The sequence below is a fragment of the Lissotriton vulgaris genome, chromosome 1_1 (genome assembly GCF_964263255.1).
Source record: "Lissotriton vulgaris chromosome 1_1, aLisVul1.2, whole genome shotgun sequence".
Taxonomy (NCBI): Eukaryota; Metazoa; Chordata; class Amphibia; order Caudata; family Salamandridae; genus Lissotriton; species Lissotriton vulgaris.
In genome coordinates this window covers 1,585,662,730-1,585,685,410 of record NC_141685.1, presented here as the reverse complement: position 1 = coordinate 1,585,685,410, position 22,681 = coordinate 1,585,662,730, and the positions used below count along the sequence as shown (strand labels likewise).

Genomic DNA, 22,681 nt, shown 5'->3' with positions numbered 1-22,681 from the left:
GGTTGTCTGGATTAGTTCAAGGTACTTCACTTAAATAAGTGTGCATCCTATGTAAGGCTAGTGAATAGTCGCTGATACCTAGTAGTTGTTTTTTTTCCTCATATCCCCAAGATATATCGTTTTTTTCTCTGGGGCTAGTTCAAAGGAACAATCTCTTGTACTACATCCCATCACCGTCCCCCAATAATCTGTAAGTGCCAGACAGTCTCAAATGGTATGCAAAAACGTGCCTACCACACTGCATTCTCCGAGGCATGCATTAGTCAGCTCGCTCTATTTTCCTATCACTTCCCTTGTGTAATAAACCTTATGCAATATGTTAAGCTGTATTACCTGGAAGCCAGTCCTGATAGCCACTTTTCGAGGTGCGTGTAGTTACCTACTCCTTCCCTCATCTTTTAAGCCTTCTAGATCCCTCTCCCACTTTGACCTGAGACTTAGCAATTCATCTGAAAGGTTAGTCATCTTTTTATATATAAGCAAAATTACTTTCTGTCAATGTTCGGTTTTTCAAGGGATTAATGTCCTTAACCTGTGTATTTTTTGTTCTCCAGTATTGAATCTTTCATAGATTCACATGCTTGCATCTTCCCCGTAATCTAGGTGGGAGTCCCACCTCAACTAGGGTTAAGATGCAAGCATGTGACTATGAAAGATATCAATACTGGAGAACCAGAGTATACCAGTATGTTACTTATCTGATAGAGATATCTAACCGCAGATTACTTACCATTGAATTTTCCAGGCATCATACTGGATCTGGAATATTTTTCTCTGAGCAATATGTTGGCTCCACGTGCCTTGATAGTCACCATCCGGGTCAGAAGTGACGCTCACGTCATCTATATATGCGGCACCTCAGATAGAGGTACAAAAAACAAAAGTTGCCGAAGCGTTCTTCGTCTTCTTCCCGTCAGCCAGCTAATGCAACAGAGGAATATCGGCAGTTAAGGTGTCATTCTCTGGAACATGTGCCAATTCCGCACTGCCCAGCTTTTCCATGGGGCCTGAGTGACCCCCGTTCAACTTAAGGAGTTTTACGAGGTCATGCACCTCATGTTTGATTGGCCTGACCCCTCAGGGGTGCCTTTGGCCTTAGGGGCACCTCCGGCCCAGACGGCCCCCCTTATATCCGAAGATGGATCCAGACCGGTGCGGGTCATACCACAGTGACCTTCCCCGATGTCGGGTCAGTCGCAGATGCTCCAAGCAATGCCTGCGCCTACTGGCAGAGCCAGCCCCATCCAGATTCCTGACGGAGCAGATTGCGGTGATGAATGGACCAACAGAACAGGTACTAGGTCGTTTCCTGAGCCTTATACTAGAGGGCTAGGAGTGGGAGAAGAATGGAAGGGGTCGCTGTACCATTTAGAATACCAGCCTTATGAGAAAATGTACTGGAATGAGGAATTGGGTGAAGCCAGTGGTCTGGATACCACACCAGACACTGGAATGCTTTTTCCTCCTACCGTGGCTAAAGAGGAGGGTGCATCTTATGTAATTGTGGGACTTAGGCCCATTATTCATCTCCTTCAAGACCTGAAAAATGTAGAACCACTCTAGTGAATCAAAAGGAATTTGCGGCATCCAGAGACATCACCACCAGATGCTCAACCACAAATTTAGAGTTTGCCATACTGCCGCCGAAAAGCAAAGACCCTAGAACAAAGCCAGACTGTTTTAGGTGTACAGGCCAACTTTAACCATAGACAGTCTGTTTGTTAATATCTTGTCCAGAAACTTGGTACATGGAGTAAGATAGTAAGCCTTTTTAGATGGCTAGTACACACCAAATGGGTTAGAGGTGGCATCCGCAAATTGGACAGCACCTCTGGCTGCTGGCTCGAGATCGCCCATCCTTAACGTACGTCGACTCATTAGTTACATGCATATTCGACTTATTGTAGTTACATACATGGTCCATTTCATCTCTCCTCCTCTTTCTGCATGCAATATGTGCCCAGGTCTCCCAGAAGGGAGCCAGACCGTCCCCCTCCAATGTTTACCTCTTATATTTCACTATCCGACTCCTATGTTTTTTATGTGTGTGCGCGGGGAGATTTAGAATGTGTGATTCTTCTTTATCCATAAACGCCTTCAGCATGGTCATCTGCAACATTCTCATCTTTTCTAGATTCCCTGATGTGGGTCTCCTTGGCAGAGGCCAAGTGACTCCACAGTATCCCTGACGCACATGTGCACGGAGGAGCCATGTGTGCCTAACCAGCCTATAGCGAGTCACATTTTTGATAATACCAAGGTGAGAAATGCAAATATAGTGCATCAGCCTTTCTTCAGCTTTGGAACGACCTCCAGCAGAAATATTATTTAGGAAAGGCTTTCCAACAAATTCTAGCCAATCTGTCTTCCCTTGCGACCCTTAACTCCCAAAAGCTGGACTCCCTATTGCAGTGTTACATAAGGTGCATAAAGAATGCCTCCGATGTCCTGCAGGCTAACAGCGGACCTACCCAGGTAAATCCTCTAACTTCACCAGTCAGGTATGTATGGATTTAGAAATTACATTGCATGAGATCCCCTTCACCAGTGCACATGTCGCCTCTTAATCCTGCTCAGTGAGCGGTTTGCGGAAGCCATTCTTCCACGCTGGCCTAGTTTTCAATAATGGCTTGGCATATTCCTTTAAGGGCTTTATACATCAAGGTTTCCAAATGATTCCCTGAACTAAATTGCAGGAATGCCTTAAGAGCGCAGGTAGGCAAATATTGCATATTCTAGGAGTTGATCCGGCCTGACCTTGAAAGTGTCCTGAGTGCGTGGGTGTGACATTACCCCTTTACCCAGAGAGCCATTGGCATATCCGGTCGTATATGTGTTTGAACAGCTGTTGGCCTATATATTCAGTTCCTTTGCGAACAGGGGGTTCATCTCAGGAGTCTTAATACCCTTTCTCAGACCCAGCCAGTCTGGTGCGTGACATACGGACACTCCACTGGTGTGCCTTGTATTTTTTGCCTCTCATCGATAACTCCAACTGTGGAATTTACCCATGCGTTCCATTAAGCAGTTGCTTCTCACAGTTTTCTTCAATGGATCACCTAGTCGAATGGTGCAGATGCACTGCATAATATATCAATTTCATGTTAGGGAAGCTCAGCCCTCCCTTATCCAATTTCAGTGTGCTCAGAGCCACCCTACTTCTTTTACCCACCCATACCAGGGACACTAACAGTATCCAGCTCCCTGAAAGTGGGAGGCAATATAGGGCACAGGGTGTTCTGTATACTATAGAGGCACTGTGGGATGTAAACCATCTTTATTTTTTATTAAATTTTTGTCCTCATATCACCAGTGTTTTGTAAAGCCAAGCCTGGTACCCGGCCTGTTACGCCTCAGGCTATTTGCAATTAAACATCTAGCCCTGCGATCCAGTCACCTGGTTACTGGTTTCACGCAGGTGTAATCATAGGACGTCTCCATTAAGTTATTACTGTTCCGTTCCAACTCAAACAATTTTCCCAGATCATACTGCGAGGGCCACCCTCAACGCCAGTGTCCATTTTGCAAATAGTTTTAACCGCCTGGAGCCAGTCAAAACCCAGAGGTGGGAGGGGGTCTTTCCATCTCTTACAGATCTCTCTCCTGGCAAGGGGCATCATAGAAAAAAGAAGATCCCTTCTATTCGCAGAGAGAGGCTGAACAGGCTGATCCTCCAGCGCCATCAGTATCATCATTAGCCATCTTTATAATGGTGACTACCAATGATGGAGGGAGGAAGAGTATTCCAAAACCGTAATGATGATCGTAGAGGTCCAAGAACCTACCCAGGTTATAGCCATGTTGTTTCTTACTGGTGCAAGCCACCATTAGAACCAGAAATGAAAGCTTGACCAATCCCCAGCGCACTCCCAGATCAGGCAGGTTTTCGTCTGGAGTTTGCATTCAGGTGCCTCTATCGGAAGAGAATGATTTTACACCTGTAGGTTCTCAGGCCAGCAACATTCTCTTTTTTTTATTATCCATTTCACCAAAAGGAGTATTTTGAATAAATACAATATGCAAAATACAATATACAGATGATACCAAATTCATAAAGTAAAATTAAGGAGTCAAGCATTTAGATAGCAAAGCTTATACCATTGATATAGATGAATATATACGACTACATCAATTATAGATAGCCATTCTTTCTACGAATAGGTGAACATTTCTAGAATGCTAAAAAATAAAAATCAGACTCCCGAATTGCGTTCCCTATTTAACCAATTCGACATTGGGGACCAGCCCTACTTCCTACCTTGTCGCCATTTACAAACATAAGGTTCGTTCTAAATTATAGATCACAATCGGGTCAGCCATGCTTGGAACATTGGGGGATCAGGATCTTTCCATCTTGATGTGATAAGCAATCTAGCAACTGTAAGTGATATAAAACGAAGCTAGTCTGCCTTGAATCTAGCAGGCTGCGGTTATCTTGTCCCAGTAGAATCAGAGAAGAAGTGAGACAAACCCTTCTGCATAGTACGTTCTCCCAATACTTCTCCAAAGCATATTTCAAGGGTAACAGCTTATTACAGCCATAAAACATATGAGCCACCTCGGCCGGGCCAATCCCACACCTAGGGCACTTATCATTCTCCTTTTTTTCCCAGCTAAATTATTTGTCCGGGTGAAGTAGAAGTTAAAAACTGTTTTGAAATGCTGCGCCTTCAAATTCGAGGAGAGTTTTTGGGTCAGTTCTAATGACAGATCTAAATCAACATCTGTATTATGGAGTTTACTAGCCCAGTTTGACTCAGTCTTCTCGATATCATCTGGCACTTGATACACCAGAATACTATATAGATGTTTTATCTTAAGGATATCAATCCTGCCGATGATAGACAAGTTTAGTGCATTCATAAGCCTCAGATCAGATGAGATCTAGCTGATCAAAGGGTTGAAATTAATATGGGTAATCGTCTCTTATCTTTCAATTAATCTTAAACCCCAAATATGTAGAAGTGGCCACCTGCCAAGTATCCTGAAGGGAGATGTTATCTATGTATATTATCAGGGTTTTTGCTGTATTCAATAGATATCCTGAACTACGGCCATATGTTTCGGCCAGGTTTTCTAGTTCCTTTATTGCGGTCTCGGGGTTAGATGTTATTATAGCAATATCATCAGAGTATGCAAATAGGTTTGTCTCATAGCCGTTAGTAAAAACCGGAGTGATTTCCTGGCTATGTAATATCTGCTCAATGAAGGGGTCTATGTAAAGGGCAAAGAGAATGGGGGAGCACGGGCACCTCTGCCTTGTTCCTCTAGCCACTGTTCTAATACCGGATTCTTTGCCCATTAGCTGGAGTCTAGCACACAGGTCTACATACATTGCCTTAAGAGCCGTGATCCCCACTGGATCCGAATCCTTTGGCTACCAGAGTCCCCCATAGATATTTCCATGCCACCAAATTAAATGCTTTTTCAGCATCAAGGAGGATCATAGCCATCTGGCCGCTAGTTGCTCTGGGAGTGTCAAATAATGTTATAGGTCGTCTTATATGGTCAGTTGTATCCCTTCCAGATATAAAGCTGTGCTGCCATGGCGTAACCAGACAGGCTATGACCCTCCCCAAGTGAATCGCCAAGATTTTAGAATATATTTTTGCATCCGTATTTATCAGAGAGATAGGGCGATAGGAAGTAGGGCTATCCGGAGGTTAATCCTTTTTAGGGAAGAGAACAATGTTCGTACCTTTCCAGGACTCGTGCGGGCGTCCACTATGTTGTACCCCTAATAGCAGACGGGCAAATTTTATGTGGAAGATTTTATAGAACACCAACGGGATCTTACCTGGGACCACAGCTTTCCCCGAGGCAAGCGGATGTATAGATTTTTGCACCTCTTCAAGTGAGATATCAGCTTCTAACTTCCTTCTAGCAGCCAGATCTAGCTTCCTTCCTTCCTCGTACAGATACTCCCCATGGGAATTCCTAGTAGCTCCTGACCTCCCTCATTATATAGATCCTGATAGAACTCCTGAAAGCCCCGTATTATATTGTCATGATCAGTATACATTTTCCCATCCTTTTTTAGTGAGACTGTCTAATTTTTAGATTGTTTTGCCTTATTCATAGAGCTAGAAGTTTCCTGGCTGAGTCTCCATACTCATAGTTCCCACTCCTAGGAGTCTGATGTTCTGCAGCAACTTTCTGGGTATAGTCGCTGTTTATCTCCGCCTTAACCAGTGTAATTTTATGCTGAGTTTGTACTTCATCTAACCCTTGCGTAATCCTTACCAGATGTTCCCACTGAGTCTCAGCCAGTTTATCCAATAATCTCCTATTCTCTAGTTATTTCCTCGTATAGGAGGCAACGCAGACAATCTCTCTCCCTAATCCTGCCTTAAGGGCATCCCATAACATGGCCCATGGTGCACTATATCTATTAGTGTCAAAATAATCGATAATCCACTTTTGAATATGCTTATAAAAATTGCAACCAGTAGTTTTCTATCAAAGGTCCATTAATATTGCTTTGAGCTCTGCTGGATCGTAACTCCGAGAACCAGGGGATTGTGATCAGACACTAATTTTGGCAGTTTCTTTATTCCCGATTTATCCAGAATCCCCCTCGAAATTAGAACATAATCCAGGCAGACATACTTTTTGTGTGGGCAAGAGTAGTATGTATACCCTGAATCCAAAGGATATTTAAAATCCAAGACATCAATCAAGCCGTGGCTAGACATGAGTGAGGATAGACTCTAGGTCTTTGTAGGCCAGCAACATTTTCAGAGATTTCTAACTGGGTCATATGTATTGGGACAGATACCCTAGGCTGCTTCAAGTAGGGGAAGGCATTATCTGCATATAAGACTAAATGGGTAGTGTTACATCAAACACACAAAAGGTGATGGGAGGAATGCTTTTAATAAGTCTAACCACTTAACCACTAGCAAGTGCTTATTGTAGTCAGGCCCCATCATGCTGCAAGCGCTACCGGCCATTTGAGAACATTTTAGTCTCCCACAAGCGGCCACATATATCTATGCCTTGACAATATGAAGGATGCCAGCCTGCCCCATAATTGCGCACATCTTAAATTACAATGACAGAGACATAGTTCTGCGCCTCTCCAGGGAACGTGGTGAAACACTATACCAAGGCAATGTGATTTCATTCTATTCTGACTTTACCATTGCAGTCTAGGGCACCAGCAGAGAATATCTCTCCACCAAAAACCTTCAACAAAGCAGAGATCAAAATATGCCCTCCTCTATCCTGCCAAATTGCATGTCATGTACGAAGGAAGGATTTACAAAAAGGGGGTGGTGATGAACAGAGTGTCTGAGTTAAACAGACCACTCTTACCCAGTCCAAAGATCAGGGCTTGATCCATCACCGTTATTTATCTCACTGCCCCATCCCAGCTCAGAACCTGGCTATATGCAAATCAGTCTGTCCCTGGCCCAGTGCATCATGGGAACAGGGCAGACTAAACTACCAAGCCAATTCTTCACCAGAAAGGAGACAAGCTACCGGGGACCGGTTTCTGGCATTTCAGCTTTCTTCGGCCCGGCTTGCTTGAATCCTGATGGAGCAGTGAGAAAGGGACTCATGTCTGAGTATACCCTGCCACACCTATAGTGGCCAAAAACGATTTACAAAAAGGGGGTGGTGATGAACAGAGTGTCTGAGTTAAACAGACCACTCTTACCCAGTCCAAAGATCAGGGCTTGATCCATCACCGTTATTTATCTCACTGCCCCATCCCAGCTCAGAACCTGGCTATATGCAAATCAGTCTGTCCCTGGCCCAGTGCATCATGGGAACAGGGCAGACTAAACTACCAAGCCAATTCTTCACCAGAAAGGAGACAAGCTACCGCTTTTGCTTGAATCCTAATGGAGCAGTGAGAAAGGGACTCATGTCTGAGTATACCAAGCAAGCAAGGATTCAAGCAAGCTGGGCCGAAGACGGCTGAAATGCCAGAAACCGGTCCCCGGTAGCTTGTTTCCTTCCCAGTGTAAGAATTGGCTTTTGTAGTTTGGTTTGCCCTGTTCCAACATGCACTGGGACAGGAACAGACTAATTTGCATACAGCCAGGTTCTGAAACTGGGATGGTGCAGTGAGCTAAAAAACGGTGTTGGATCTAGCCCTGATCTCTTGACTGGGTGAGAGTATTCTGTTTAATTCAGAGACTCTGTCCCTCACCACCCCTTGTTGTAAATATTTTTGTCCACCCCAAGCGTGGAAGGGTATACTCAGATGTGAGTCCCTTGCTCATTGCACCATCAGGATTCAAGCAAGCCGGGCCGAAGACGGCTGAAATGCCAGAAACTGCTCCCCGGTAGCTTGTTTCCTTCCCAGTGTAAGAATTGGCTTTTGTAGTTTGGTTTGCCCTGTTCCCATCATGCACTGGGACAGGAACAGACTAATTTGCATACAGCCAGGTTCTGAAACTGGGATGGTGCAGTGAGCTAAAAAACGGTGTTGGATCTAGCCCTGATCTCTTGACTGGGTGAGAGTATTCTGTTTAATTCAGAGACTCTGTCCCTCACCACCCCTTGTTGTAAATATGTACGAAGGAAGAGCACACCACTTCACTGACGCGAAGCCGGTCCTCAAGTTCACCAGAAGTATCTCGACAAGATCACCACTGGGGTCCCCGCAGGGCAGAGAGGAGACACACATGAACGACAATGAACGGCAATGACTAACCGCACCGATACTCAAGATCATTGATATACCACTGCACTCTCCTTCAGGGAGACGCAGCTGTGACCGGTCAGCCAGCGCTGCTTGTGCCTTACATGTCGCCATAAGTACAGATCTAATACTGAACCTGGACCAATGGACAATTACAGAGGTGGTCCCACCATTTCAGCCACCCAGTCTAAGTCTGGGTGGGAAGTTCGCTCTGCTCTCAGTCGCCCTTCGGGGTGAGTCCTATAAATGAAACATTGTTTTGGGGATGTGAATGGGATCAGTATTCTCAACCAAGTTTGGATGTGGGAGGGGCGGGTTCTTGTGGTATTGTTTTGGACAGTTTTCTTAGTTTGTTATGGTTTTTATTTTCTGGAAGGACCCAGACACAGCAACACCCCCTCCCCTGACCCATTCACATGGCTAACGCTTGTGACTAAGAACTTGCACCTTACCTTGCATCCTGGCATATCTAGCTGGGCATGCTTTAACTTTACGGCATGCTCCATATCCCTACACTCTGATTTTGAATGCAGACCCTATAAGTCTGCTGTTTTGAGACCATGGCATGAGGTACTAGCTGTCTGACCTGGAACATACGAGGGGATAATGATCCTAGAAAGGCTGGTCTTGTACACACTTCCCTACCCAGGCCCCAAACTGATATTTGCTTTTTGCAAGAACAGTATCTTACCCCCTCCACCTCCACCCGCCTTCGAGGACGTTGATACGCATAAATACACTCATCCGATTTTTCTAATTATGCACGCAGGACTGCCATATTAACACAAAGGGGCCTACCATGGAGGCTCACCCAAGTTAAGAGGGACACGGAAGGGCTCTTTGTCATACTTTCATGCGTGCATGAGCCAAATGTTGACTGCCCAGAATTCTTTGCTTCCGTTTGGCAACAAATAGTTAATTTAGGACCAGGTGCTGTAATACGGGGACGGGACTTCAATTTTGTCCTCAGAGTGTTGTGTAGTTCCTATAGTACCCATGCAGGACCTGCACGTTTGGATAATAAACTGTAGGATTGGTGGCAGACGAACTCAGAGCACCCCCACCGCGTATGTTAGCTTATTTGCATTAGCTAGCTCACACTGCCACTAGAATCTCCTCTTATCGGGGAGAGAATAGTTTCTGACAACCTCAGAACAGGACAACCTGATTCCCAGGATCGTGGAAACAATGTACTACCTTTCGTTCAGCCACTCGTGCTCACTTAGTTTCGCTCACAGAGTTACACAGAAGAAACAGTTGGGCGTGCTACAATAAGTATTTATTGCACAGTTGTTCTGCTAGCGACAACCATTATACAGTAGCAGATATACATGATCAGCAGTACAGTGAATATAAAAGGATAGTACAGTTCTACCATTTTGCAATAGTCAAATACATGGATATAAAATGCATGATAAAAGAAAAAGCGCATACTCCTATGATGCCTATCTAGATGTACCTAGCATGTGAGTAGGTGTGAAGCCAAGAATGCCGCTAGGTTTAATCTAACCCCATTACCTGAAGCAACAGAGTGTGGGACCCCGTCCTGGTCTCGAGTTGGACACCCCGCAAGGGATGTTTAGACAGCTGTCAGCTGGAGCGTCTGCATGCAGGAGCCTCAGCGGCCCTGCTCAGTGCGTCGGCTTGGAAGTCTTGGTTCCCTTTAGCTAACACTAGCAAGAGGTGCTGTATTTATACAGAAAGTATCTAAGGCTCATTTGTCCTGTGTTACTTGTATTAGCCATTGCTGGGTTTGAGGATGACGTATGGGATGAACCTTGTACGTAGATATTATGGAGGTGGATGTAGCCCCAGCCGGGTTTCCAACAATCCTTATGAATATTCATTCATACTGTGTCAGTCTAAAGATGAAGTCATAGAACGCCATTGTTCAGGGAAACCCTTCTTCTGCGCCCAGGACTAGAACTAGGTAAAGGTTCAATCCTAAAAGGCTAGTTACTGTGTAGTGTAGGGGAGGTGGTGTAGGTGAGAGGGTATGATGGTACCCGGGCCTATATTAGGGTACCTATATGAAACCTAACAAGAGTCTGGACAGATCGAGGACATCTCGCCGACCACACCCCAACGGAGCAGCCCAATTCACACCCTAATGCATGATTACGACTTAGCTGATGCTTGGAGACACCTGAACGGTGATCGTAAAGAGGGAACGTATGTCACATAAGCCCACGGTGCCTGGTCACGCATTGATTACCGGCTGACGACCTGTGACGTCCTTACATGGACAGTTTCTGTGTCACAGCTCCCCTGCACGTTATCAGATCATGCCCCGTACTCTTGGTACTCTCCTTACCATTAGCTACCTCATGCGCATTCACTTGGCGCCTGCCTCCCGGCGCACTCCAGAACAAAGTACTCCACGCTGAAATCCGTTCCGCCATTATTGACTACTTTGCGACTAACGAGGGCTTGGTTAATTCCCCACAGGTCCCTTGGAGGCATTCAATGTCTTCATTAGGGGAGTATACATCAAGAAACAAGCAGGGGTACTCAAAGCGATATGTATAAGATCAGCCCAATTCAAAAACGAACTCCGGATGCTCAAACTTAATTACTATAGTTCCAAAGCTTCTGCCACTATGGCACTTCTACGTGAAAATCTTTCTGAATTCAAAGCAGAGGCAGAAGGTGAATAACACTATCTGTCCCACAAAGCCAAGGCACATCAATACGGTGAGGGTGGAATCGAGCTAGTAGGACACTGGTTAATATTCTACGCACACCCAGAGCCCATGACTACGTAGTAGAGCTAATAGATGAGAATTCGGAACGTCAAACTACTCCTGCTTCCATACTTACAACGACGACCTCCTTTTATTCTAGACTATATCAGACAAACTCCACACTGCTTACTGAGGAGCTGGACTCCTATCTTGATACAATACATGTTCTCTGGCTCGACCATGCGCACAGTGTATATTTAGACTCATCCTTTACTGAAGAGGAGGTCTTGCAAATACTTTGCAGCCTTCCAAAAAACAAGCCGCCCGGCTTGGACAGGCTCATGACATCCTTCTGCAAAGAAAACACCGCTCTACTGACCCACAGAAGAAGGGCAACCTGCCAGGTCAAACATTTTAAATCCACTTTGTGGATGGGCTCAAAAGGCGCCTTCATCAATTGCGCCAAAATAACATTAAGACGCCAGGTAGGAGGAGGACGGCGAATGGGCGAAAACATCCTGAACAGCCCCTTGTAAAACTGCCGAATGACTCTGGAAGAGTAGAGAGAGGAAGACCCATCCTGACGAAAACGAGATATTGCCGCTAGGAAGACCTTCAAAGTGAAACTAAATGAAATGAAATGAAATGAAATGAAAATGTGATTTGTATAGCGCTGCAGCTGCCCTGAGGCGTCCAGGCGCTGAAACAGAGAAAGCCCTCATGAGGTTACTTTATTAGGCATTAAACAGTAGGGTTTTTAGCTGTTTGCGAAAGCTAGTCAGGTTGGGGTTGTTTCTCAGCTGCAGAGGGAGGGTGTTCCAAAGTTTTGAGACATTATACGAAAAGGAGCGTCCTCCTGCTCTGGCTCTGCGGATTCTGGGAATCTTGGCCAGGAATGCTGTTGAGGAGCGGAGGGATTTATTGGGCCTGTAGGGAGAAATCAGGGAGCGGTTGATGTCTGGGCCCGTTTCCCAGAATGTCTGGTGGGCAATGCAAAGCGCTTTGAATTTTACTCTGTCCCTGACAGGTAACCAGTGTAAGGTCTTTAGGCAGGTTTTTATTGAAGTCCTCCGAGGGATTCCCAGCAGCGCTCTGGCAGCACAGTTCTGGGTGCGTTGGAGCTTTTGTAGGGTGTAGTCTGGTGCTCCCAGGTAGAGGGCGTTGTTAAAATCCAGACGAGATTGGATGAGGCCCTGTATGATTATCTGTTTGGCCTCGAAGCGGAGGAGGGGAAGGACTTTTTTGATCACCCTGAGGAGGCCAAAGCAGGTGGCTGACATCTTGGTGGCCTGTGTGTTAAGGCTCAGAGACTTACCGAGCCAGACACCTAAGCTTTTGATGTTGTCTCTGGGGGGTGGGGCCACTCCCATGCTTGATGGCCAGATCAGCTCTATGGAGGCAGGGGAGGCTGGGCCCAGGAGCATTAGCTCAGTTTTATCGTCATTGAGCTTTAGGCATGAGCTCATCATCCACCTCTTTACGTGCTCCAGGCAGGCCGCTAGGTCTGGTGGCGACTGGAGGCCGCTCTTCTGTGCAAGGGAGACCACCAGCTGGGTGTCGTCCGCATAGGAGATGATCTTGACACCATGCGGACGAACAACCTCAGCCAGTGGCCTCATGTATGCATTAAAGAGCGTAGGGCTTAAAGAGGAGCCCTGGGGGACTCCCCATCCCAGAGGACGAGTGGATGAGCGGGATGTGCCGTCGAAGACCTGAAAAGGTTCTGTCAGATAAAAAAGAATCGAACCATGTCAGGGCATCTCCGGTCACTCCTAAGTCGGCAAGGCGGGTTAACAAGATTTTGTGGTGTACCGTATCAAATGCGGCACTTAGATCAAGGAGGATCACTGCCACTGATCCTCCTCGATCCAGAAGCCGTCTTGCCTCCTCAGTTACAGCCAGTAAAGCGGTCTCTGTCCCATGTTTGGTACGAAAACCTGTTTGGGAAGAGTCGAGGAGGTGGTTTTTCTCGAAAAACGTTGTCAGAATGGTATTGACGTGTTTCTCCAAAATTTTCGCCGCCCATGGGAGTAACGAGATCGGGCGATAATTACTGGGGTTGGCCGGGTCAAGGGAAGGTTTTTTCAGTAGAGCCCGTACCATAGCGTGCTTCCATGTCGTGGGAACTGTCCTGCTTACTATAGAGGAGTTCATAAGATCCAGGAGCGTGGGAAAAATAGTAGTGCTGGCAAGGTACAATGAGCCTGGGGAAGCAGGGTCGCAAGGGGAGCCGGATTTTATTTGTTGTGCCAATTTCTCTACGGTTTCCAGTGTTATCAGGGGAAAAGACTCCAACCGCTTGGTCGGGTTTGAGGTCGAGTGCGGGTTTTGGACAGGGGAGTCGGTGGACGGATTGGGGAAGGAAAGATAAATTTTATTAATTTTTTGAAAGAAGAATTCCACCAGATCATTGCACTTGGCTGATGAGTTGTTGTTATCTGTGACTGGTGGCGGAGGTTTGATCAGGGAGTTAACTATACAGTAGATTTCTTTGGGCTTGGATTTCGCCGTGGTTATTTTAAGATTGTAGTAGGCAGCTTGCGAGGATTTTATGGCCAGCTTATAGTTCTTGATCATTTCCCTATAGGTGGTTTTTTCTTCGGGATTGTAAGAGGTGCGCCACTTTCTCTCCTGTCTTTTACAGAGACGTTTATGGTTCCTGAGCTCTTCTGTGTACCAGGGAGCTGTTTTGCTATGTCTCTTGGATTTTGGTGAGTGTTCTGGGAGGACCGAGTCAAGAGAGGTGGTTATCCATTCCTCGTATTTTGTATTGTTAGAGGTTGGGTCTTGGGAGAGAGGGTCTCGTGGTACATAGAACTTGCAGCCAGTTGTCAATGGGGAGTTTAGACCAATTACGAGTTTTTCTTGTAGTAAATGAGGAAGGGGGTGGTTTGCTCGTGGTCCAGTTGAAAGCTATTAAGAAATGATCTGTCCAGGGAAGTCTGGTTATGTTGCCCACTTTGAGCTGGTCGGAGTTGCTGAAGATTGGATCTAGCAGATGCCCCTTTTCGTGTGTAGCAGACGGAACCCGTTGCTCAAGTTGAAATGCGGCCAAGCTTGACTGTGTCTCTTGTGCCGAGGGGTCTAGTGGGTTATCAAAGTGAATGTTGAAATCTCCGAGTAGGGTGAAGTTGGAGGGAGAGACAACTGACTGGGAGGTCACCGAGAGTAGGGAGGTATTGAATTGTCCTATGGGACCGGGAGCGCGGTAGATAAGAATACCGGTGAAGCAGGCATTGGGAGAGAAGTCGATGGAGAAAGAGAGGTTTTCACAGTCCTCAATGTCTTCCGCTAAGTGGCGACAGGTATAGCCTTCTTTGTAGATAATCGCGAGGCCGCCACCTCTGCCCAGTGGTCGGTCGGCCCGCGCTATCTGATATCCCGGGATGATGGCTTGTGCTAGGTCTGGCTGAGAGTCTTGGTTCAGCCATGTCTCGGTCAGAAAAATGGCATCTTGCAAGTGGAGTGGGAAAGTCCTGATTGAGCCAACTGCAGAGAGAACGGCAGAAGCTGAGCAGGAGAAGAGTGCACAGGATGGATGTTGGCAGATGCACACCAGTGACAGAAACTTTTCCACTTTAGCTTGTAAGTCTTTACTGTGGACTGAGCTCTCGCATTGGCAAGAACGTCTCTACATGCTGGCGAAATATTCAAGTGGGCAAAATCAAGGTGCTCAGGTTCCAGGCCGATAATTTGAGAGAGAGAGAGGGTCCGGATGGCAGATCTGACCCTTGTCCATTGTGAGGAGATCCGCTAGAGGACGAAGGGGAATGGGTTCGCACTGTGAGAGAAGCAGCAGTTCCAAGAACCACGCTTGTTGAGGCCATCTGGGAGCGATCAGGAGAATGTGGCACGGCTGTCTCCGCATTTTCCACAACACTCGAGGAACCAACAGGATCGGTGGAAAAGCGTAGGCGAATAGATTGCAACAGTCCATCAAAAGGGCATTCCCGCACGACCCTCGATGGGGAAGCCAGCTTCCATAAGACGGGCATTTCCGGTTCACAGGGCTCGCAAAAAGATCCATGTTCGGGTGAACCCACATCCGAAAGATGAGATCCAGAGTCGGCTGATGCAACTCCCACTCGTGGGTCGAGGACGCGGACCTGCTGAGGGAATCCGCTAGGATGTTGGAGATGCCTGGTAGGTGAACCGCTGTCAGGGTAATTTGGTGACGGAGTGCCCAGTCCCAGATTCTCTGTGCCAGCTGAGAGAGTAGCGGTGACTTGGTGCCGCCCTGTTTGTTTACATAGTGCATACTGGTGGTATTGTCGGTTTGAATGAGCACTGATTCTCCCTGAAGCAGAAGACAGAAAGACTCAAGGGCAAGGAAAATGGCCATTAGTTCCAGTCTGTTGATGTACCAGGAACGTTGAGACAGGGTCCACTTGCCCTTTATGGATAGCCCCTGAAGATGTGCGCCCCAACCTTCCAGGGAGGTATCCGTGGTAGGACGAGCTCTGGAGCAATGGTTAGGAAAGAAGTACCGGCAGCGATGTGGGACGGTTGAGCCCACCAGTGGAGAGCGAACCTCATCCGAGCAGTCACCAGGACCATATCGTTGAAAGAGCCGGTGACCTGACGCCACGGTTTGTCCAGTTCCTCCTGAATTGGGCGACTCTTGAGCCTGCAATTTGGGATCAGGGAGATGGAGGAGGACGCCATCCCGAGAAAAGATTTCAATACACAAACTGAAACGGACCCTTTTGAACGAAGGAGAGCCACTAGGTTTAGAATCCACAGCTGACTTTCGTGAGACACGAATGCCTTCGCCAGCGAAGTATCCAGAGTGGCGCCTAGAAAGGTCCTGCAGGGAGCTAGATCAAACTGAGACTTCTCTGTGTTGATGGACAGACCGAGGGAGTGAAATAGATTCTGACAGAATCGAGTGTCCAATGACGCCTGATGACGAGATTGCGATTAGATGAGACAGTCGTCCAGGTAGGGAAAGATTTGAACACCCTTCAAACGTATATGTGTAATCACCGGGGCCATTAGTTCAAGTTCAGGAATTTATATAGCGCACTACTCACCCAGAGGGTCTCAAGGCACTTGTGGGTGGGGTGGGGGGGTGGGGGTAATTATTTATCGAATAGCCAGGTTTTGAGTTCTTTTCTGAAAGATGTGGTTCTGTGTAAGGCGGAGGTGAGTGGGGAGTGAGTTCCAGGTTTTGGCCGCCAGGAGGAGGAGAAGGATCTACCTCCCATGGTGGATCTTTGGATACGCGGAACTGAGGCGAGGGCTTGATTGGAGGACCTTAGTTGGCGGGTGGGTGTGTAGAAGGACAGTCGAGTGTTGAGGCATTCGGGTCCTAGTTTGTAAAGGGCTTTGTGTGCGTGAGTGAGGAGACGGAACGTTATTCTCTTGTTGACGGGAAGCCAGTGGAGGTCTTTTAGGTGGCCGGTAATGTGATCTTGGCGAGGGATGTCCAAAATGAGTCTTGCTGATGCGTTTTGGATGAGTTGGAGTTTTTTCTGTAATTTGGCTGTGATTCCGGCGTATAGTGTGTTTCCATAGTCCAGTCGACTCGTGACCAGTGTGTGCGTGACAGTCTTTCTTGTCTCGGGAGGGATCCAACGGAAGATTTGTTTGAGCATACGAAGTACGTTGAAGCAGGAGGATGAGACTGCGTTGACTTGTCTGGTCATTGAGAGTGAGGAGTCTAGGATGAAGCCGAGGTTACGTGCACGGTCTGTGGGTATGGGTGCTGTGTCCAGAGCCGAAGGCAACCATGAGTGGTCCCAGGCAGAGGGGGATGATCCTAGGATGAGCACCTCCGTTTTGTCGGAGTTAAGTTTTAGGCGGCTGTTTTTCATCCATTCGGCTACTTCTTTCATGCCTTCGTGGAGATTGGTTTTGGCTGTGTTAGGGTCTTTGGTGAGGGAAAGGATCAACTGGGTGTCGTCAGCGTAGGAGATGATGTTAAGGTTGTGTTGACGCGCGATGGGTGCAAGTGGACTCATGTAAACGTTGAAGAGGGTGGGACTGTGTGATGATTCTTGTGGTACACCGCAGATGACTTCGGTGGCCTCTGATTTGAATGGGGCAGTCGGACTCCGAGTTCTCCCAGCTTGGAACGAGATGATCCAGTCCAAGGCTTTTCCTTGTATGCCGATGTTGTTGAGGCGTTGTATAAGGGTGCTGTGACAGACTGTGTCGAAAGCGGCGGAGAGGTCGAGTAGAATGAGGGCCACTGTTTCTCCGTTGTCCAGTAGTGTTCGGATGTCGTCTGTCGCTGCAATGAGGGCGGTTTCAGTGCTATGTTTGGCTCGAAAACCGGACTGAGAGGGATCGAGGGAGTTGTTGGATTCAAGGAAGGTGGCGAGCTGGCTATTGACGGCTTTCTCAATGACTTTGGCAGGGAATGGGAGGAGGGATATGGGGCGGTAGTTTTTAAGTTCAGAGGGGTCTGCTGTGGGTTTCTTCAGGAGGGCGCTGAGTTCGGCGTGTTTCCAGCTTTCTGGGAAGGTAGCAGAGTTGAAGGAGAAGTTGATGACATCACGTAGGTGGGGTGCGATGATGGAGTCTGCCTTGTTGAAGATGTGGTGGGGACATGGGACGGTTGGTGAGCCAGAATGGATGGAGTTCATTAGGCGGATGGTGTCTTCAGTGGTGATTGGGTTCCAGGCGCTGAGGTTGTTAGCGGGCGGTGTAGGTTCGGGGGGGGGGGGGGGGGGAGGGTTGTTCGTTGGAAATATTCACGAAGCTGTTATGTATGTCGGCAATTTTGTTGTAGAAGAAAGAGGATAACGAATCGCAGAGGTCTTGGGAGGGAGTAATGTCGTTTGAGGCTGCGGTGGGGTTGGTGAATTCTTTGACGATGTTGAAGAGTTCCTTGCTGTTATGGGCGTTGTTGTCGAGTCGATCCATGAATGCTGAGATCTTGGTGGATCGAATCAGTTGGTGGTGTTTGCGGGTGGCTGCTTTAAAGGTGGTCATGTTGTCGGTGGTTGGGTTTTTTCTCCATGTTTTCTCTAGAGTACGACATAGCTTCTTGGATTTCTTAAGGTCATCGTTGAACCAGGGGGCCTTTTTGTTACCTGATTTGATCTGGTGGTTTTTCAAGGGTGCTAATTCGTCAGCGCTGTGAGTGATCCATTGTTTGAGTTTGGTGGCAGCTTGGTTTGGGTCCAATGAGGGGGTGGGAGGGTTTTGGTTGAGCGTTGTGAGGAGTTGGTCGGTGGTGATTTTGTTCCAGTTTCTTCGAGGAATAGGTTGTGGGGGGTTGTGGGTCGAGGTGGTTTTGTAGCTGAAGTGAACACAACTGTGGTCCGTCCAATGGAGAGCTGTGGTGCGATCGAAGGAAATGTGTTTGCTGGAGGTGAAGATTGGGTCGAGCGTATGTCCGGCTACATGGGTGGGGGAGTCAACAAGTTGTTTGAGTCCGAGATTGGCCAGGTTGTCTAGAAGGGTGGTGGTATTGCTGTTGTTTTTGTTTTCCAGGTGGAAGTTGAGGTCTCCTAGTAGAATGTAGTTCTCAGAGGCGAGGGCATGTGGGCTGATGAAGTCAGTGATGTCTTCGCTGAATTGTTTACGGGTTCCTGGTGGTCTGTAGATGAGGGTGCCTCTAAGTGTGGTCCTGGGGTCGGTGTGGATCTGGAAGTGAAGGTGTTCGGCGGTAGCGAGGTTATCGTCGGAGCTGGTCGTGATTCTGATGGTGTTCTTGTGGACGATGGCGATGCCTCCTCCTGTTTGGTTGGTGTGGTATTTTCGGATGATCTTGTAAGCGTCCGGAATGGGCCAGTTTGGGTTCCCGATCCAGCCAGGGGCAATGGCCCAGCACAAAGGTGCTGCCCCCAATATGGAGAGATCTTTTTTAGAGTGTACAGTGGTATTGTTTCGTTCCTCCTAATTACTAGGTATCTGCTATCTCTCTGCCAAAAACTCGAACATGTTCCAATGATACTGTAAGAAATTGTATTATTTGAGGTCAGTGGCTACCCACCTACAGGAATAATCTCAACCTCCCAAAGCCACTAAATTAATCTAAATATAACCTCGGTTGGCTATGTGACAGAGCAGGCTTAACTTAGGGAAATAGTAGAACAACCACAACAGTGGACTGTCACAGCAGCACTTCACTGTTCTGTTTCTTTTCGTTATATACAAATGTGCACAACAATTCCTGCACCTGCCGTTGTTCGTTGCAACTGCAACGCAGAACAAATTTAGAATTTTGGATTGGTGCACCATTAAACTTCTTATCCACAACAAATGAGAGTAGATGTGAGGACAGGTATACCTTTTTATTCTTTCTTTATTCAATTCCGGTGCTTTACATCTATGCACAACATCCAGCCAACGCATTTCGTTCAGTTAAGACTTGAACATCAGGGATTTTAAGTATTAATTCACCGGATTGTCCAGATAGTCCCAAGATGCTTCTTGTAGAAAGTATGACATGTATTTATTCCCAATGGATTGCTCCTTCACGCCCAAAGCAGGCAAACTTCCAAGAGACATGGCCCAATAATAGGGCTACAGGTTTGATAGCCCGTCAAGTATGCTGTAAGATTGCGGGAAGCCATCACCTCGATAACCGGGTAGAAATTTCTACCAGGTTGGCAAGGTGACGGCACAATTTAAGGCGGACCATGATGGAGTATTGGTCAGATACACCAACCAGGTCAAAGATTTTATCTTCCAACATTGTCGTTTAAGCCTAATTCCACAGGATTACACTTCTAGAGCTCCTACAACCTCAGGAGAGGCACTTAAGAGTTTCAATGTGACAGACAGAGAGAGAGCAAGAGTAAGGTTCAGGTCCAGTTGCCACTTGTCAGATGTGTACTTCCTGGGAAAGGCCACTTGTCTCCATGAAGCCACACAGGAGGTCAGCCAAATGACTCTTGGAATCGATTAAATGGAAGGAGTGTCTGTTTCAAAAACAATAAATCAAATGTTGGAATTTGAATTTGGACTTCCTGAACACTTTTGCTTTGGATTATTGAATAATAAAGAAGAAAAGAGACTCACATGGATTTCAACATTTGATTTATTGTTTTTGAAACAGACGCTCCCCTTCCATTTCCATTTCATAGTTAGTAAGTCATTGGTCTCAACGGTGGGCCCTAGGAAGTTGAGCACCGCAACAGATAATATTCTATTGGACTACTACATAAAATATTTCACCAGTGCATACGAAGTGCTTCGCTCATCATTGGTGATTGTTTTATGACTCTTGGAGTCTAGTTCTTTGTCCTGGGTACAAGAAGGGTCAGATCTATTCCTTCAGGGCTCTCCTAAAGTCCAGGCCAGTCTTCTTCTGATCTTCTGAAGGGGGCTAGTCACTGTACGGACATGTTAACATAAAATGTCTATACGCCCTACTTTTAAATACCTTGCCTTCCAGGCTACATGGTCTACAAAGGGGTGGCTTATTCATATTTTAAAGGAAAGTTTTTACCTGTCAAAAAGAGGTTTATTTTGACAGATCGCAATGCTAGTTTTGCCCTGTTACAGTCATACTACAGCAGCAGACAGGAAGCTATGTTTTTAAACGCCGCTATAGTGGATGGTACAATAGAAACTGCAGACCACTAGTAGCGTTCATCTTCCAGGCAATTGGGTACATTTTATACCATATACTGAGGACTTTTAGGCAAGTTAGACATACCAATTAGGAGTATGCCCATTTGACCAGGTTTAAAGGGGGAGCGAAGGCACTTTACTACTGGCTAGCAGGGGTAAAATGCACAGAGTTCTAAAGCCCACAAAATGACAGGCAAAATTTAGGCAGGGGTGGTTACATCATTCAAAAGATAGCCACTTCCAACAGACACATATTAAAAAAGGTACGAACACATAGTAGCCTCCACCAATCAAAGCCAGGAAACCGCTTCCCTTGAGCCAAAACTTAATTGAATGACAAGGTGGTTCTAGGCACCCGATTCCCCAAACTGCAGTTTATTGATAACAATCCAAATTTAAGTCAATTAAAAACAAGAAAATAAACCACTTTATTTGAGCCAAAAACATTACAACATTGTAATACGTAGCCCTTGCTACAATCTGTAGTTTAAATTACCAAACACGCCAAGTAGTAGGTGTTTTGCACATTAAAGCCTTACACCCAGTAATCTCTTCTTTAGACGTCTGTTCATCCTGTTGATTGAAACTTTCCTGAAGTGACCATAGCAAATATCCAGTACAAATTCCATCGCAATATAAAATTCTGAAATAAGATTTTACCTTTATGAATTTGTATGCCGCAAAAATGCCAACACCAATGGCATAAAGAGGCATAAGTGTGAACGTCAGGCTTCTGCCATTTCCGTCTTTCTGCTTGCTCATTAGCTCCTGCTTCATTGCCGCGTTCTTCTTCTGTATGCTGTCATAAGGCTGACCTTTCCCAGGCACAGCTGTCAACACAAAACGTGAGAACACACAGTAGGTTGTAAACGTTTCAGAATTTGAAAACATAAAAGTCTATAAATGATGATCTAAATATTTAGCTTTTCTTAAAAAAAAAAAAACATAACATGGACTAAATAAACGGAAATCTATAAGAGACCCATTTGGCAATGATGAGAGCAGGAGGGCTCATAAGAACTTTCACTGGAAGAAATGCTCAAATTTGCTGAATTAAAGTACGTGAAATTTAGGGCATGAACTTACATTTGGAAGTATATCATACAATTATGCGGACGTGTGTGTAAATTATGAATACTGAGCGGTACTGTATTGTCACAGTACTGTGATGAAGGAATGTTTGTATTGAGTAACCTTGGAGAAATGTTGTAGTGACTGCATCTTTGACACAAATTCTTTCTAGTAATCGCCTTTGGTACAGTTGTTCCCAAACAGTTGTGAAAGAATCAATACAAAGAGTAAGAGTACCAGAATCACCATGGTGGTACAATTTCCTATGTACCTTATCGTAAGATCCACTCTGTAGCATTTCCAGCTCCAAAAGGGTCTTGTTGTAGATCCAGTTTTGGCGTTTTGTAGAATATAATAAAATTCTTGATGGATAGCGGTCAATAAAGGGGTTCTTTCCAGTGATCATTGAAAATTCAGTCTACACACAACTCCAAGATCATACCAGTGCCAACCACTCATGTACGACTAACTGCAATGAGATCATGCTAAAGCATAAATCAGCTATGACCGGTTCTTGATTAAAAAGGAATTCTGTTCCCCGATATTGCTGGTTGTTTTTGCTGCTTGAATTCTGTCGACCATTCCACCCTTACCCACGCTCTGAAGTTTCAAATGGGATTCTCTCTTAACGGGCTTCATTGGCTCACATCCTACAAATCCAACCAACACCAGTTTGTTCACATGAGCACTTACAGATTCTAGAAGATCCCTATCCAATGCAGAGTCTACCCAGGTTCCA

The 22,681-nt window shown here is 46.3% G+C and overlaps 1 protein-coding gene across 1 annotated transcript in view; it reads right to left on the bottom strand.

Moving 5' to 3' along the window:
- The window catches only part of LOC147750841 (protein RIC-3-like), a 193,078-nt gene that overhangs the window by 115,716 nt on the left and 54,681 nt on the right, over positions 1–22,681 (bottom strand). Inside the window, exon 2 of the mRNA XM_086918132.1 lies at positions 21,532–21,701. Within this exon, the coding sequence (XP_086774258.1) occupies positions 21,532–21,701 (170 nt within the window). The remainder of the gene's footprint in view (positions 1–21,531; positions 21,702–22,681) is intronic.